The 19,104-nt window shown below is 42.9% G+C and overlaps 1 protein-coding gene across 1 annotated transcript; it reads right to left on the bottom strand.

The window, feature by feature from the left end:
* Nucleotides 1–7,605: 7,605 nt before the first annotated feature.
* Nucleotides 7,606–18,106, bottom strand: LOC140116850 (tetraspanin-36-like). The gene is made up of 7 exons (XM_072133290.1): nt 17,943–18,106; nt 13,872–14,063; nt 11,381–11,455; nt 10,170–10,265; nt 9,020–9,166; nt 8,835–8,918; nt 7,606–7,891 (listed from the first exon to the last, which is right to left on the bottom strand). The coding sequence occupies exons 1-7, from the start codon at nt 18,000–18,002 to the stop codon at nt 7,823–7,825; spliced, it is 723 nt and encodes a 240-aa protein (XP_071989391.1). The 5' UTR covers nt 18,003–18,106; the 3' UTR covers nt 7,606–7,822.
* Between the last annotated feature and the right edge of the window lie 998 nt (nt 18,107–19,104).

Genomic DNA, 19,104 nt, shown 5'->3' with positions numbered 1-19,104 from the left:
ATTTGCATAAAAGTCTAATAAAAGTTAGTAAAAAAGTGCGGGGACGTGAGGATTAGCCATTAAAAGGTCTATCCTCACATCCCATTGATCCACCTACCACCCGATCTACCTTTATAGGTAGATTTGTGGTGGTAGGTTCCCTTTAAGGCTGAAATTGCTCTAAATTGGGGTCTCACATGGTCACATGCCTATTGGTAGAGTTTCCCACTGAAAGTTTTCTCAAGAGACTGTGGAGTGTCCGAGCCCCATCATAAAATCTGGGTGACCAGTTACCTCAGAGATTATTGGTGTTGCGCACCTTATTGTACTACATCAGCCATACTTGTTGGATGTCACACCTGGGGTTAGATTCAGAGTTTTTTTCAGAGTTTCCTCTTTGTTGGCGGATGGTTCCTTGGGTTTGGGTCCTTGTAGTCTCGGAATCATCCTCTGTCTGAACCACAGATTGGGATAAGAAAGGTTGGTGTCAGGATCCGTCGCCAGTTGATTTCTTTGCTGTTGTTGTTGCTTTCGACCTGTTGTCTGTCTGTTTGTGGAATTACAGCAAAATGTACTGATCTACTAATCAATGTAATGTCTCTTTCCAGTATAACATTTTTGAGTCATGTCCTTATGTTGTTCCTAATGCTCTTTCATGTTCTCTGCCAGATGAAACTTCACCTAACAAATCCATTCTTCAGTGTCCCCCTTCAGTGGAGATTTTCAGGGGTTCTATTGACATCCATTTTCCAGTTACTCTGTCCTAACTGTCCCACCTTTAGGAGCAGGGCTGGAATTTTGAAGTGGACAGGAGTGGATTTAACACTTCGCCTGGAGGGCCAGCCTTGGGACCTTTAGCAGGGAGGGCCAGCCTTGGTACCTTATGCCTAGAGTGGTGGCCTTGGGATCTTTCACCTAAAGGGCCGGGCTTGGAACCTTTTGGCGAGACGGCCAGTCTTGGGACCTTTCGCCTAGAGGGCCTGCCTTGGGACCTTATCGCTAGAGGGCCAGCCTTGGGACTTTTCACCTAGAGGGCTGGCCTTGGGGAATTTTGCCTAGAGTGCTGGCTTTGGGACCTTATGGCTAGTGGGCCAGCCTTGAGACCTTATGGCTAGAGGGCCTGCCTTGGGTTATTATGGCTAGAGGGCCAGCCTTGGGACTTTTCACCTACAGGGCTGGCCTTGGGGAATTTTGCCTAGAGTGCTGGCTTTGGGACCTTTTGGCTAAAGGGCCAGCCTTGGGACCTTTCACCTAGAGGGCTGGTCTTACGACTCTACGGGTAGTATGATACTCACTTGTCGACGTTCCATCTGTTTTTCAGGTTATGAACGTTCTTATTTATTGCTTTAATTTAAGTGATATTGCCTGGATGAGCTGCTGCAATACCAAACATAGACACTATACAGTGTAAGGCGCTGTGCTTCATACATTGTAACAAGAACCCAGACATAATCTGAACACTGAGGTCTCTTCAAACATCTGATCAGTAAAAACAATAGGACCCCCAACCAGATAGTTATATGTTTCAGTCCTAGAAAACCCCTTTAATTACACTAATGATCCACATACAACCCGACTCCTCATGGACTAAATATACAGAATATATATTTACACAGAAGAGGCAAATACAATATTGTTGGTGACATGAAGGACCACACTAAGGGCGTATAAGCGTCTATCTTTATATATAATTTTAAAGTTGAATAAGACTGCAGCCCATGTGTGACAACATCATTTACATTACTGTTTATGAAGTAACGTTTAATTAATTCTAAGTTAATTAAAATGACATTGGGGGAACAATGTCGTGCCCCTACTCACAAATGTGAGTGTTACACTCACACTCAGTTTAACGTGGGCATGACCAATGACAAATGGGTGTTGCTTCTCATAGGTTTCTGCTGAATTCAGTGCCCACATCGAGGCACTGTAAAGGAAGGTATAGCGTGATGTGGGCACTAGCAAGCACAAGGGGATTCACGCTTAGAGGCTCCTGTGCCAAGTGGTTCTTTATGTTCTTTCTTACCAAGCACCAAGTGGCATATTTAAGGTAGTAAGGCACTTGCCTCTCAGATCATTGCCTACTTCTTTATTAAGAAGCACTGGGGGGGGGGGGGGGGGTGAAGAAAAAAAAGGCAGTGTCAACCAGTCACACCGCTCCTGCTATACTAAACTGTGAGTGAGCTGGTCCTTCTGAATATTGTGTGTGGCCTCCACGTGCCTGTATGACCTCCCTACAGTACCTGGGCATGCTCCTGATGAGGCTCAGTATTGTGTGTGGCCTCCTCGTGCCTGTATGACCTCCCTACAGCACCTCGGCATTCTCCTGATGAGGCTCAGTAGTGTGTGTAGCCTCCACGTACCTGTATGACCTCCCTACAATGCCTCGGCATTCTCCTGATGAGGCTCAGTATTGTGTGTGGCTACCATGTGCCTGTATGACCTCTCTACAGCGCCTCGGCATGCTCCTGGTGAGGCTCAGTATTGTGTGTGGCCTCTACGTGCCTGTATGACCTCCCTACAATGCCTGGGCATGCTCCTGATGAGGCTCAGTATTGTGTGTGGCCACCACGTGCCTGTATGACCTCCCTACAGCGCCTCAGCATGCTCCTGGTGAGGCTCAGTATTGTGTGTGGCCTCCATGAGCCTGTATGACCTCCCTACAATGCCTTGGCATGCTCCTGATGAGGCTCAGTATTGTGTGTGGCCACCACGTGCCTGTATGACCTCCCTACAGCGCCTCAGCATGCTCCTGGTGAGGCTCAGTATTGTGTGTGGCCTCTACGTGCCTGTATGACCTCCCTACAATGCCTGGGCATGCTCCTGATGAGGCTCAGTAGTATATGTGTATATATCTCCTGGTATCTGCTCTTCCTCCATGCCTCCTGGTGTACTGATATGTCTCCTGGTATCTGCTCTTCCTCCATGCCTCCTGGTGTACTGGCCTGTCTCCTCAAAGCACCTCTAGCCTCTGGACACTACGCCAACAGACACAGCAAACCTTCTGGGCACAGCTCACATTGATGTGCCGTCCTGGATGAGCTGCACCACCTGACCCACTAGTGTGGGTTGTAGAATCCGTCTTATGCTACCACGGGTGTGAAAGAACCAACATTCAGAACTTACCAAAACATCAACCAGAAAGCATTGGTACTGAGAAGTGGTCTGTGGTCCCCACGTACAGAACCACTCCTTTATTGAGCGTGTCTTGCTAATTGCCTATGAATATGATTGTCTATCAGTATTACTTTCTAAGTGGACAGTTTGACATAAACTTTCACCTTGGTTCACACTGAAATCTCTGGAGAGCTGCCGGCTTCTCTGCACTTGTTAATAAAATGTTTGTGCCAGAAACCTGTGGACTTTGCACCTACCCTCACTTGGTTCATCATCATAGTGCTACTTGGATTTCTACTATTTCTGGATAGATGTGAGATAGAGAGATGATAGAAATAAGGTAAATAGATAGTTATGGGATAAATCCTGCAGATATGAGAGAGGTGTTAATGGTGGGTGCTCATCCGCAAGGTTTCCGGCCACAAACCACTAACACATAGATCCAGGGAGAAGGCAGCACTGCAGTAGCACGGTCGGTTATAAAGGGTGAACTTTATTTTATCAACAAAAATGTGATGTTTCGATATTGCTACCTTGATATGACATAACATGTCACACAAACCCACCAGTACATAAAGGTGTACAGTCATTCTGATTGGTCACACAATGAAGCGCCTATATTGGATAATAAAGTGGAATTTGACAAACATGATTCTTTGTTGTTGTTGTGTGTAACATTATTGTTCTTCCATAGATAAAATGGATACAATATAATTTATGGGATTATATACAATATAACTATATATTTACCTTTGTTTCTGCCTCTAGATAGATGACACCGATGTTTTGGTGCAAATGTCCTGCTATAATAAGGTGTAGAAGTATTTGTGAGGACAGAAGGCAAAGGTCGCCATGTGCTGGAGGTGCAGGCGCAGCCAACATTGGATTTATTGCTCTGAGCTCATTAATAATAAGTCCTCGGGTATAATAAAAAGTACAGGGGCAGATGTATCTTAGTCTGATGCGCCTTTTTTGGTTGTATTTTAGTGACTTTTTGGGTGCATTGGGGTATTTGTGCAATTTTTGCACCTTTTTCCAGCAGTTCGCCAGAGCTCGCCGTGTAGCAGTTTCCTGGTTTGCGCCTATTTATCCTGCTTCCGGTTGCAATAATTGAGCAATAACACGCCAGTCCTGACCAGGCATAGGAAAGGCAATGGTGTGATTATTAGCACACCAATATTGCACCTTTTTTAAAATTTGCACCTAATACGCCTACAAAAACTGTATTTGACGAAAAGCCAAAACGACAAAGACAAATGAGCTGCAAAAAATAGACTCACAAAAGGCGCAAAAAGAGCTCAGAGAAGGGGGAGATAAGGTAAATGACCCCCCTGGTGTTTAGTGAAACTATTTGAAAATCAATCAATTCGTTTGTACTTATGTTCTTTTTTGGTTCCTATATACAGGTGGCCCCCTACTTAAGAACACTCGACTTACAGACGACCCATAGTTCCAAACACACCTCTGGATGTTGGTAATTAGTGTACTTTAGCCTGGGTGTGATGCCATATGTGGCGTTTTGAACACGTTTTTGGTCCGTTTTTAAGCAGTCTGTTAAAAAACGCATCCGTTTTTGACCAGTTTTAATTAAGATAATTGGTCAAACCTGTCAAAAACGCATGCGTTTTTTAACTGACTGCTTAAAAAATGGACCAAAAACGGGTTCAAAACTCCATGTGTGGCATCACCCTAAGGCTACAATAATCAGCTATAACAGTTATCAGAGGCGTCTGTAATGAAGATTTATTGTTAATCCCGTTTCTGATGACAATCCCACATTTTTAAAATCCAATTGTCACAGAAACGAAAAATTTTTTTTTTCTGGGGTTACAATTATAAAATATACAATTTTGACTTACATACAAATTCAACTTAAGAACAAACCTCCGGAACCTATCTTGTACGTAACCTGGGGACTGCCTGTACAGTATATGAAAGTATTATACAAAATTAAAAACTAAAAATTGGTAAACACTGAATTAACTAATAATAAGACTCCTCTCTTCCCTCCTTGACACATGGCTCTAATCTTCCAATGACTGATGGCATTGATGCTTTACCTATATACAACCAACCACTGACTTTGTACCCATTGTTACTTATAAATGTATTCTCTTGCTTTGCATGGCTTGTAGTTCTGCTTTTCAGCCACAAGAGGCTGCTGTTTACCAAGCAATGCAAATCAACTATACAGGCGGTCCCCTACTTAAGAACACCTGACTTACATACTACCCCTAGTTACAAACGGACCTCTGGATATTGGTAATTTACTGTACTTTAGCCCCAGGCTCCAATAAACAGCTGTAACAGTTATCAGAGGTGTCTACAATGAAGCTTTATTGTTAATCCTGGTTCTAATGACAATCCAACATTTTTAAAATCCAATTGTCACAGAGACCAAAAAATATTTGGCTGGGGTTACAATTATAAAGTATATGGTTCCGACTTGCATACAAATTCAACTTAAGAACAAACCTACAGACTCTATCGTGTATGTAACGCGGGGACTGCCTGTACTATGCCTTTTTATGGGCAGCCCATGTGATGATTTCATGCCTTTAGAAGCTTTTGCTTTTTTGGCAAGATATGAGTTAATTAGCGACACACCTGTGGATGTATTTGTAAGCACACCTGAAACACACTGCTTCTTTGTGTAACATCATGGGGAAAGTAAAAAAAAAAAAATCAGCCCAGATATGAGAATTGTGGACTTATACAAGTCTAGTTTATCCTCGGGTGCAATTTTCAGAAACCTGAAGTGTGCGGTTGATCCGAGCGGTCTGACCCCAAGCAATCAGACTTATCCCATATTTTATAGTCCCATATCTGGCGTTTGTGTCTTTACTAGAAAGACCCTTTCAACTCATTTTAGATGAGGTCACAATTGGATTAAGTACGGTTTTAAAATAAGAAATGTAACTAAAGTTTGGATGGTGACAAAGAAACTGAGCAACTTCCTCAAACTACGTTAACCACTTAATGACATGCGCCGGTGCGAGTTACATGGAGAGGGATCACGGGCTAAACCCTCTCCATAGCCGGTAAGTCTTTGCTGCATATTGGTTTTTTTAAATCACTTTTTATTGCATTTTTTGTGGGATGAAATAGAAAAGAAAGATCATAATTTTTGGACTTTTTTTTTTCCTACAGCATTCATTATGCAGATTTATTTTTATTCTACGCGTCGTTATGGACGTAGTGTGTGTGGATTGTGTTATAATTTATTTAAAAAAGGTCAAAATCATATGTCATTTTATGTGTTAATGGTGATTTGGGGCATTTTCATTAATTTATTAATGTATTTTATATTGTATAACTAACTTTTATTTCTTCTACCATGGGACACGAACAAGCAATCATCTTATGGTTTGTTCAGAATGCCCTGCAATACTGAAGTAGGAACTGGTTTGGCTGAGTGAGAGGCTCTTGACTAGTGTTGGGAAGAAAGTTCTCCGTACGGATACTTTGCCAATTAAGACCACCTTGCAGGTGTGTGGAGAATAAGAGCGATTGATGCTCCACTATGGGATTCTGGGAAATCTACAAATTACATTTTCCAGGATGGGACAAGGAAAACAATGCCTCTTTTGCTATCTTGAAAAGCCGCCTCCTTATCAAGCATGACTTTCAGGAAGCCTAATGGAATTAGGCTTCCTGCAAGCCATGCTTGATAAGGAGGCTGCCTCTTAAGGTAGCAAAAAGGTTTTCCTTATTTGTCAGACTGTAAGCTCTTGCGAGCTTTGACGAATTGTATTTGGAGGCCAAACCGGCATTATGTCCGGGTCTTGCGGGCAAACCTGAACACTGTCCCCTGCTGTTATATGCAGATCACAGTGATCTTATGGCAAGATCCTTTATTTATCAGTGATCCATGTACATTGCATACTCCCTGCATGTGTATTAACCCCCCTCTGCTCTGGGAATCCCATTGAAGTCACAATATCCCCCTACAGTGCTCAGTGCTGTTTTCTGGGACAGATGTGACATGGGGACTGGCACCTTGCCACAGTACAGGATCGGGCTGTGACCCTGACTGTTCGATCCTGCCGATGGCAGGAGCACACACTACAATAGGTATAAGCAGAGCTCACTCAAAGCAGCTGCAGGAGGTCATGTGACCAGAGATCAGTGGCTTATACCGAGTAGCTGAACTCAGGTCATGTGACCTATCGAGTCGTGAGCTGCAGCAGGAAAGGGACTACAGCACGGAGCCCATCAGAGGGAGACGGGAAATACAGTCCAATGCAAATTTATCCTCAGAGTAAAATCTGCCTGTACAAGCGTTATTGCAACCGGACTGTGATAATAAAGTCCCCAAGAATCCTGGAAACACTTTTTAAACAGAGTAGAAATGTCCCAGTTTCACAAGTTTTTTTTTTAATCAAAAATGTTTTTATTTACTTATTTTTAGATAATCTGCACCATAGGTTGTTGGTGGACCAACTTATTCAGATGTTAACTTAACCCAGGACAAGAGAGAAAAGAGAAAAAAAAAAAAAAACAAAACAATTATTTACAGAAAATGTTTATTTCAAAAAAGTAACCCAAAAAAAATCCCATTCACTATATACAGACAATAATATAAAATACGCCATTAGCACTGCATAGATAATAGAATGACATAATATTACAGTACAGAAGTTTACAAAGATCATGAAGACATCTCGGGGGTTTAGGTGTACAACCTCTCATTCTCCTCCTGGTTTGAGGAGGTTCCGGAGCGGTTCTAGAGCAGCTGATATCCTTCTCTATTATTCCTGCGGTAGATGACGCACAAACTTATTAGAGCAAGGAGCTGAAAGATAAGAGGGGAGAGTGGTGAGATGGAAGCCAAATAACCCGGGTCATTCCTGGTAATACAGAATCATAGATTAGACTTTGCCTCTGTCTCCAGGGGCCACCTGCAGAATACAGGCACAGCCAATGCTACCCTTAATATCTCCATAGACAGAGACCACAAAGACCAAGTGAGTCATAGTCCAATAGATGACCCCCATGGCACATCTGCACCATTACCGTGGATGGAGTCAGCAATTTTGCCTATTGGTGTTGGTTGGTAGCAGCCCGGGAGAGCCGTGTACACATACCATGGTGTAATCACACCTTTGTGTAAGTAGTGAGTAGCAGCGGGGATGTAAAATTGGTGGAAATTTTAAGATAGTAGCTGGGGGTGCATCCCGACACTGCTGTGCTCTGAGTCCTGTGCATTGAGCTGCTGCACACCTCTTAGTAAACCATGGTAGAATTTTGCTTGGCTCAAAGATGAGGGGATGTGGAGACGTTAAAGGCAAAGATAAGAGCACAGCAGTGTGAGGACTTGCCTCAGGTGCATTTGGATATATATTCCAGGATTGTAACTTCTCCATTTTTCACAGTACTGCTCCTACTTACAAAACCGAAAACTGTCCAGACATATGGCCACTGCTTTGGCTCTGGATCTCTTTCACAAAGTTAGGTCAAATTCTACCAATTTGCACCAAGGGGAGCTCAGTGCACCGACTGGAAACCTGGTGTGGGAAAGAGCCACCCCACCTGCACTGCGTAACCTAAGGGGGCCCATCAGTTGTTGCTTCCTAATTGGAGGTGGCAAATCCTTTAAATTCTACATTATAGTTGTGGATCAGGCACCAAATTTTGCATTCATGCCCACTACAGAATAAAATTAAATTATTTAGCTGGTCAGGACCAAGGGGTAAATACTCGTAAAGTTTTTCATTCTGCCATTTCTCAGCGCTTACCTCTAGGACAGCAAAGCCAAGTATAACCAGCAAGGAGAAGCCGAGCGCTCTGTGCAACACATTCTCCAATTTCACTTCACAGCCCTAGAATTAAAGAAAGAGTCAGAACTCTAAATCCACTATCTCAGTGCATGCACAATGCCAGTCTGAGGCAGCTAAAGCCAGTCATATGGATGCAGTTTTACCTCTGTGTAGATCTTATTGACTGCATCCAGTTTGCCATCACACGTGGTCTCATTCTTCCTGCAGCAGCTGACTGGCACCGTGTGGTTGGCCATGAACCACGTGGTGTTCTCCCAGCTGGTGTAATTCTGTATTCCGCAGCACTTCAGCTGTAAAGATACAAAATCATAAGGATCACAGTGTTATAGACTCCAGTACTCTACAGGTCTTGTAGAATGGTAGCAGATTTAGCACCATGTAAACAGTGGACCCGAAACATTGACTACCCCAGAGAACGGTCTGAAATCTCTGCCCAATCTTAGAGGGAACCATGCAGTAGTACAGCTGCACAGTTCCCTCTTTGCCTCCCAGCACAGTACAAAACATATAGCAGAACCATCTGTTCCTGGCGGAGAGAGGGGAATTGTGACTTCTCCGGCCTCTTCACCAGTTAAAAAGGGAGGGGGACGTGCCATGCATTGGGCCAGCGTGGGGCAAGGTTTGAATATTACCTCTTTAGGTTTAATTATATGACTGCTCTGAGCCACCTGGAATTGTTGGATTAATCAATTTACTATCGTAGACCATAATGTAACTTCCTAGGTACCCTAGACTGCCAGATGTACTGGCAATAACCCCCTTCACTACCTTAGCCCATGACAAATTCTATAATTTCATATACCATAAATAAACCCTTCCCTAGATCCCTAGGAATACTGTAACCTTATTAATAGCAGTCTGCTTGCTCTACGGTTAGCAACCACTACTGATCCAAAAACCTCGAAGAGCTAGACCACTACCGATCCCATAACCTCCTCAAAGAGCTAGAACACTACTGATCCCATTACCTGCTCAACATCACAGACCACCACGGATAATAGCCTAAACCACCTTTACTGCCCTAGACTCGTGATTCTTACAATGTTGGATGCTGTATTAGTTAGGACAGAGCATCATATGTTGCCCCTAAAATTGCAATACAGTAAGTTTCAGCGACAAGAGTTTATGGTGTGTACTAGTTGGCAAATATGATTCCCCCCCACACGATGACCATTACGGTAAATGCACTGCCCAATCCAGTGCCAGATAAATCCATAGAACATTAGAGACTTCATATATTTATTTATCTGAATGGTGGCTCCGAAGATCAAGGCAAATCATCTCCCACTTTACCTCCTCTTGGATGAAGTCAATGGCAGAACTCTCCAAGTTTCCTCCACTATATTTTTCAAATAACCGTTTCATGTTTTTCTGAAGTTCAGGATCAATCTAAAAAAAAAAAAAAATTAAAAAATAATGAGGTTAAACTTCATTCCAAAGTGTCCATATTGGGGAGTGTGGTAAATCCTACTTTGCACCTCCTATTAGTTGGTCTAGTTTGCTGTGCCTCAATATTGAATTTTCTGGCACGGCCATGCCCCCTTTCACCAAGGCCAAGCCCCCATTTTCGACAAGTCCGTAAACCGCCTAAAAATACATATGGAGCACAGCAACGTACATTTAAAATGCTCCAGTATTCTGGTATAGAGATAACATCTCCCCCGTTTTCCTCATACTCATCACTACCTTCCAGCAGCTTTCATGACCCAGGTCCATTACTAAAGGTCTTAAAACAAATTAGGCACATACAGAAAAAAAAAAAATGCAAAAATATATTTCCTCCATTCATTCCTTAGAAAAAATCTAAATGCATTTTGGAAACAGAATATCAATACTATATCTTTTCTAACAAGGAAGCTTAGATACAGCAGCTCAGCTCTATGTCTGGTAGATGCCTCTATAGTATGGAATAGTATAGAATGGGGTAAAAGGAGAACTCTGTAGCCCCTTGAAGCTGCATATTTCTCTATAGCCTCAGTTACTTGACAATATACTGACCTATTGCAACAGACTTCTAAAATTAAAAGGTTAATATTCTCCCAACCAGGAGAGGGGGCATGTCTGGCAGCTTTTGTAATAAACACACAGAATAAGGTTGAAGTACTTATGATGCTTAAATGGCTACATCTAAAAACGCTTTCCTTTCTATAGAAACCAAAGATCATGTAAGGGATTAATTGAATTACAAAGGGCCAATTGAAAAGTGTAAAGTGTTTAGGCCTGCTGGAGCACCGCCACTTGTCAGAATATCGGATCTATATGGTAGGATTATTTGGATGTTGTACTTTACTATGTGGGATCTATATAGTAGTATATTTGGGAAAGTGGATTTATCAATCGCTGGTGCATCATAATGTTCCCTCCGACTCGCAGAATGCGCCCCGGATTTACTTTATGGCTGCGGACTCTAAGAAAATCATGCACATGGCCACACGCCCGGATAAGTATTTGCCAGGTCCTGCAATCATTCTGTACAATGGGCCTTTACATAGTTTGCATCTCACCTTATCCTTATACACAAGTCCCAGGACCAGAGTGACCACTCCTGCAGCAAATATGATGGAGATCAGGGTTATGAACTGGAAAACAAGAACAAATATGAGAGGTTACAAGGCACTGGGGATTTGAGTTAGAACAGGATTTATCCTAACAATTATTCTAGACATTAACCCTCTAACGACACAGGATGCCACGAGGCAGTTTAGAATGTTAGAAGAGAACTGTGGGGCTGAGACCTCTTCAAACACCCACCGGTAACACCTGCGATCAGTCAGACAACCGGTGGCACATTAAGATCCAGGGCAAATTCTCCTACTGTAGTATTACTTTATATGGTAGGAGTGATCAGACCCCTTAGGGTTAAAGTACCCTAGAGGGCTTCAAAGTAAAAACAATTTAAAAAATTCTAATGATTTCCCTAGAACTGATGTTATAATAAAAACATTTGAGGTATTGCTGCTTCCCAAAAGTCCCAAAGTAGATATGAAAACTTAATTTCCTGCGGTGAACCTGTTAATGGAAAACAGTGCAACAGAAAACACCCAATTTTCCATAATTTAGCAACTCAAAAAAAATTGGAATAAAAGTGATCAAAAAGTTGTACAGTCACCAAAATGGTAGCAATCAAAACGTCAGCTTGTCCTGCAAAAAGTGAGACCTTATGCAGGTCTGTATACTGAACTACGAAAAAAGTTATTAGAGTATGAATACGGCAGAAGGTGAATTTTTTGGATATAAAAAGGATTTTTTTTTTTTTTTAATGTATTAAAATCTATACAATTTTGGCATCAACGCAAAGAATATTGGGGACTTGTTTGGAGAGCAGAGCCCACAAGAAACTGGCGCAAATGCGTTTTTTTAAAATCAATTTTGCAACATTTGAAATTCCCAGGAATTGAAATATTAAATATATTAACATTATGAATAAAAACTGTACAATTAATTAAGCAGAAAACAAGCCCTCAAGTAGAAAATAAAAGTTATGGATTTTTAGGGATCAAAAAATGGAAATGCAGAAACGAAAAGTGGATTTTAGATTTATTTAAATGATAGAAAAGAAAAAAAAATTATTTGTGGTTTCTTCAATGGTTCCTTGGTAATTACAGGCTGGGATCAATCATTACAGATCAGCCGAGATTCTTACAGCAAGTTTTCCCCAATTTCCCTACAGCGCCACCTCCAGGAGAAACCCAACACTACAAGGATTTCTTATTGAAATCAATGGGTGTTTAATATAATGCAAACACAAGTCAGGTCCTCCAGAGCCATAGGGGCTCATTTAGTTACTCAGTCCAGTCGCAATCCCGCGGCACGATGTCTGACGTGGCCTTCGGACAACCGGACGGATTCGGAAAAACCGTGGAAATTAAAAAAACAAAATGTGTCACAATATCAAGCACTTACATGCATCGAGAAGAAGCAGGTGAACTCCGGCAGACCTCGGCGCAGCAGCGACACCTACTAGATATCGGGCGCACGACCTTAGTGAATCCCAGCGTGAATGCACCAAAATCCAACATCCCGGCGCAATTCAGCGCAAAACGAAAAAATTCTGGAAACCCGACGAAAGTGCGGCCGCGGAGCCCTTAGTAAATGAGCCCCATAGAGTTATTCCAGTTTTCACAGACTAGAACTTTAGTGCAGTGGGAGAGGTCAGAGTTCAGCCTTCATGATACAATTTAGGTTCTAGATAATATGATATACCTTATATACTCGAGTATAAGCCTAGTTTTTCAGCACAAAAAAAAATGTGCTGAAAAACCTAAGCTCGGCTTATACTCGAGTCAAAAAAATAAATATATCTAAACTCACCTTTCCGGCGACCCCTGTATATCTTCTGTGCAAGGTCTGGGGCAGGGGCTGGCAGGCTATATAGTCTGGGGCAGGGGCTGGCAGGCTATATAGTCTGGGGCAGGGGCTGGCAGGCTATATAGTCTGGGGCAGGGGCTGGCAGGCTATATAGTCTGGGGCAGGGGCTGGCAGGCTATATAGTCTGGGGCAGGGGCTGGCAGGCTATATAGTCTGGGGCAGGGGCTGGCAGGCTATATACACTGGGGCAGGGGCTGGCAGGCTATATACACTGAGGCAGGGTCTGGCAGGCTATATACACTGAGGCAGGGGCTGGCAGGCTATATACACTGAGGCAGGGGCTGGCAGGCTATATACACTGGGGCAGGGGCTGGCAGGCTATATACACTGGGGCAGGGGCTGGCAGGCTATATACACTGGGGCAGGGGCTGGCAGGCTATATACACTGGGGCAGGGGCTGGCAGGCTATATACACTGGGGCGGCTGTGACCAATGCATTTCCCACCCTCTGCTTATACTCGAGTCAATAGGTTTTCCCAGTATTTTGTGGTAAAATTAGGGGCCTCGGCTTATACTCGGGTCGGCTTATACTCGAGTATATACGGTACTTGATATAGACTTGTAAAACGCTACGGAATATGCTGGCGCCATATAACTAAAGTGTATTACTTATTATTATATACTTACACATCCGAGGCCGCAGCAGGACTCCTGTATGGAGGAGATACATCCCAGCAGCCCAATGATGAACATGAGCACGGCCACAGCCAGGATGATGATGGCGGGGAGCATGACGTAGACATTGCTCAGGAAGCTCTCATATTGCTTGTAGGTGATAATGACACTTATCCCGACATAGCCCAGAGCTGCTGCAGCCGCCTGTGGGGTGGATAAGGGGCAAAAGTTAGTTTAAGCCTCAAGACAAAAAAACAAAACAAAAACAAAAATACACACACACAAAAAACAAACAAAATATTGTGTGCCATATTTATCTGGACCATCATCCATACAGTGCAAGAAAATTAACCCTTCTATCTTCTGCAGCATTCAGAGAAAGCAGAGATTGTTATTGGACAACAACATTTCACATTGTAACTCCTGGTGAGGCAAGAGTTAAAGTTTTTCAGTACTTAGAGACCTCCTAGATAGGATCTTTTAGGGAGACTGATCACCTAAGGGCGCTATTGGCAACTACCACCTTGCCTATGCTTTGGCAGGGGTGTTGCACTTGGTCACATGGTTTTGGCTGCCTTTTATTTGCAAAAGCTTTTTCTCACCAACACTGGTAAATGGCACCACCAGGGGGCACCATAACTACTACTGAACAGTATCAGGTAGGGATGAGCAGGGGTTTATCCGGTGTATTGCACTTGTGCCCATGCCCTTATATAGCATCAATAAAGTCTAATCTTCAGCCAGGCGCATGATTGGCATCACATGGCCGTGTAGCAACGTCTTAAAGTCCAGACTTTCCCATCGTGTCTGGATGATGTGTTCTGGACTTTGTACCTTTTTTATTACATGTATTCTGTTTTTACTTTCCTCCTTTTCTGCACCTGATAAGAGTACACAGTAAAGGAGGAGAGGCACAGAGCACAGCAGTGTGAGGACATATGTCCAGTGCACTCGGAGAAACTACAATCCGCAAATATAAATCCATATTTCACCGTCTTGCTGCTACTAATGTAATGACCTAGAGTAGGAGGGGTCAATAGTAATTTTTGTCAAGTAGTCCCACTGGGGTGGACACTGCAGTCCTGATCAACCTGCTTTTCTCTGTAACATGAGGAAAACCCAGCTTTTCTAGTAAACTCCTGTTTAAGCCGAGTATGTGTATAACATCAGTGCCAACAAGTGACCAACACAGACCTTTATTGTTCAATGTTTACCGATTTAAATATTTTATTATGCATTTCCTGTGTTTACGGTTTCATGTCACCCGGTGGTAAGCAGGCGGCTGACACCCTGGGATATTACAGAGACAGATTCCAAGATTAATGAAAGGAGTTCTACCCTGGGTTCTGGGGCTGTCTTTTGGGTTTTAGTCATGACCTCTCAGCTGTGAGAGGTCCGGTCTTTGATTCAGAGTCTAGTAGCAGAGAAAGTATTTTTTGAGAGCCTAGATATAGCAGAGCAGAGAGGGCTACCAGAGACTACCTGTTTATTGTGTACCAGCAGACTGAACATCTGTCTCTGGTGGCAGGCAAGGCTGGTAGCAAAACTGGTTTTAAGGTACAGACTTTCCCCTTAACGATGGGGCTGCAACTCCCTTCTGCAGAGCTGAAGATGAGAGTTCCAGCCCCATCATTAAAGGGAAAGTCTGTACCTTAAAACCAGCTTTCCTACCAGCCTTGCCTGCCACCAGAGACAGATGTTCAGTCTCCTGGTACACAATAAACAGACTGAGTTGGACCTATCAGTTTCCTGGCAAACTACTTAGAATGATAGGCCTCCCTTTAACATCAGCCTGGGACCCCAATAAGCCAAGAGTGCCCCAATGGGGAACCTTACACAGTGTGGTCTCCATTCTTGCGTAGTCGTAGTCAGCCTTTTTGTGGAGACTGCCATATACTGGGAGACAGCCAGCATCCAATCACTTGCCTTGAGGACTTCATCTTGCCGAATACTCTGTTAGACCATAGCAGGCATGCTGCACTAGCAACATACACAAAGCTGTGATTACACATCTCTCCAGTGCAGAGAGCACAGCAGTGTGAGGACATGAATTACATGATTACACATCTCTCCAGGGATAATAGCCACCACGGTCTGCAGAGAGCCAAGAGCACAGCAGTGCGAGGACACACCCCCCAGTGCAATCCTGGAACATAATTCCATATTTCACAGTACTGCTGCTACTAACATACACAAAGGTCTGATTAAACATCTCTCCAGGAAGTAAATTGGCCAGTATTCTGTATGTTTTATGGTAGATTTACATGAGTGTTGTGTATCAGATGCAGCCGTGATACAGATCTGCCTATTGGCCGGAGTCCAAGGCTTGTAACATTTCCATATGCCTTTATCCCTGCAGTTAATCTGATGATGATGATTACTCCCTTCTCCAGAATTAAAGGCGTATGCACGTTTGGCCAAGTCTATGTAATTTCAAGGGACTATCCGCTGTGATATGACCGGCAGCTGACCTCCTGTAATAGCTATACATATCAAGCAACCAGGGGTGTAACTAGGGGCAGCAGGGCCTCATAGCAGACTTCTGCATGGGGGCCCCCCCTCAACTTAAAAAAATTGTATAGTCACACATGAGTTATAATTCATTTATATTCTGTATAAACATACATACAACATATACACTCATACATACAGTACCATATAGAGACAATACACACACATTTTATCACTGTCTTCTGGCGTAGAAGCATTGGAATAATTGCAAATGTGGAATGGAGGGGCCGTGGCAGCCAAAGGAGGGGGCATAAATCAACCCCCATACAGTATACACACACATGCAGCATATACACACCCAATACACCCCAGATACTGGGGCCACTTGACACTGTGGGCCCCACAGCAGCAGCTATGGCCGCTACCACGGTAAATACGCCCCTGCATGCAACTCAACCAAAATTTAAACAGAAGGCTAAAGTAGGGGCCAGAGACCCCAAACAATAGCACTATAGGGTTGCACTATAGGCAAAACCACCCCCGTTATGGTTTAAAGCGGATTTAGTGAAAACATAGTGGTCATTGCCTATTCCCATGTATGTCTGCCATGTGCAGCCCTGACCTTTGGGGGAGTCAGTAAGAAAGCCCGACTACCGAACGCCACGTATTATACTTCTACAGGCAGATATGAAGAATTTTATAAAAATTCAAAAATTAGAGCTAAGCCCGGAACCCCCGGCTGTGACCGGATCTGAAAGTAAATCCTGTTCTATATCTGAATGCGGTCGGGCCAGTTCCTCATCATACAAAAAACAGGAAAGATGAATAATCTACCATCATGCCGAGAGGACAAGTTATAGTTCACGTCGCTGGCACAGGTCACGTGCTGCACCTTCATACGACTTTGTTGTGTTTACAGAATAAACAGTTACCAGACTTCACCGTCGCTGAGGGATTAAGCTCCATTATTTCTTTTCATAAACTTTAAAGCACTCACATAGTTAATCAAACCAGACAACTTCGCAATTAAAGTCACTGTCAATGAACATGTCGCCTGGTGGCGCTTTCCGGTAAGTTTGTCTAAACCCAAGAAACAAAGCACAGGATAAAGGACGGGTTGTAAAACATTGAAAACTTCCAAAAACAGCGCCACACTGGGCTGTGGTTTGTGTCGGTATTGCAGCTCAGCTATATAGAATGAATGAATGAATGAATGAATGAATGAATGAATAAAACTTACTTATGAATATATGTACAACCCCTTTAAGGGCTAAACTGGCCAGATGCCATCAGTGGAGGGCAGATTATGAATGATAGGGTTTGCCGAGATTGATTTCAGCTGAATTTGTCAACTACACAAAAGAAATGATTGTCCCTACAATATCAACATACTCAGCACTGCTACATCAGCTACATATATAACACAGACAGTACTATAGAGGTAAACCCTAACAATGTAATATTTACCCGCAATCACTGATAAAACATTGGGATATTGCCAGAATTTGTGACCTTACGATACAAGTTTTAGATCTTATACAGAATCTATATACATATATGATTAGCAGAGCAGAGTTTGTCATGTAACTTTTTTTTATTTCCCCAAATAGATAAATACATGGATAAACTTACCAAGAAGACCAGGCTGAGGAAGACGAGGAAGGTTTTGGAGGTGAATACCCCGAGCCCCATGATGTGACTGTGTTTGGAGGAGACGGATGTACAATAGGGAGTCACCAGCTGCTGCGCTCTGTTCACACTGCAGTAATAAAGGCTCAGGATCGGGCATGACTCTGCTCCTAGTCACATGACTCCTCCTCCCACCCACTTCCCAGAGGTACAAAGGAGGATTAACTCTCAACCGGCCGCACATGAACTTTATTCTCCAGTATCACAAGCAAAAAATGAGGCAAGAATAGGGCACAAATCAGTCCAAAACAAAAGGAAAATGTGATAAATGACCCCAAATGCATCCCAAAAGTCACTAAAATACAACCAAAAAACACACATAAGACTAAGGCTGCGTTCACACTACTGTATGGGGGATGTATATATTGCCGCAAGCTTGTGACCCATACATCCCCCATAGGTGGCAATGACCGCATGGAACAATATGGTGATCCCGCTCTGTACACGGGAAAAAATAGGACATGTCCCGTATGCAATGCATTTCTATGGGGAGGGGAAGGGTCACCACTCCACCTCTCCATTGCGGCGGATGTGTGCCTGCCCCATACGCTTGTCTGAATGCAGCCTAAGAGAAATCTGCCCATTGAATAGATAGATAGATAGATAGATAGATAGATAGATAGATAGATAGATAGATAGATATGAAATAGATAGATAGATAGGAGATAGATAGGAGATAGATAGATATTAGATAGATAGATAGATAAGAGATAGATAGATATGAGATAGATAGATAGATAGATAGATAGATATGAGATAGATAGAGAGATAGATAGATATGAGATAGATAGATATGAGATAGATAGATAGATAGATATGAGATAGATAGATATGAGATAGATAGATAGATAGATAGATATGAGATAGATAGATATGAGATAGATAGATAGATAGATAAGAGATAGATAGATAAGAGATAGATAGATAGATATATATGAGATAGATAGATAGATAGATATGAGATAGATAGATGGTAGATAGATAAAAATAAAAATGACACAATTTGTCTCTGTACATTACGGCGCTGCACTGGTGACTTTGTCGCATTTGTGATAACCATGTGACAGTCACTGACCAGATGTCTGCCACAGCGCGCAAAAATAGC

Source organism: Engystomops pustulosus, chromosome 1 (genome assembly GCF_040894005.1).
Source record: "Engystomops pustulosus chromosome 1, aEngPut4.maternal, whole genome shotgun sequence".
In the NCBI taxonomy this organism is placed as follows: Eukaryota; Metazoa; Chordata; class Amphibia; order Anura; family Leptodactylidae; genus Engystomops; species Engystomops pustulosus.
This window is presented reverse-complemented; position numbering and strand designations above follow the sequence as displayed.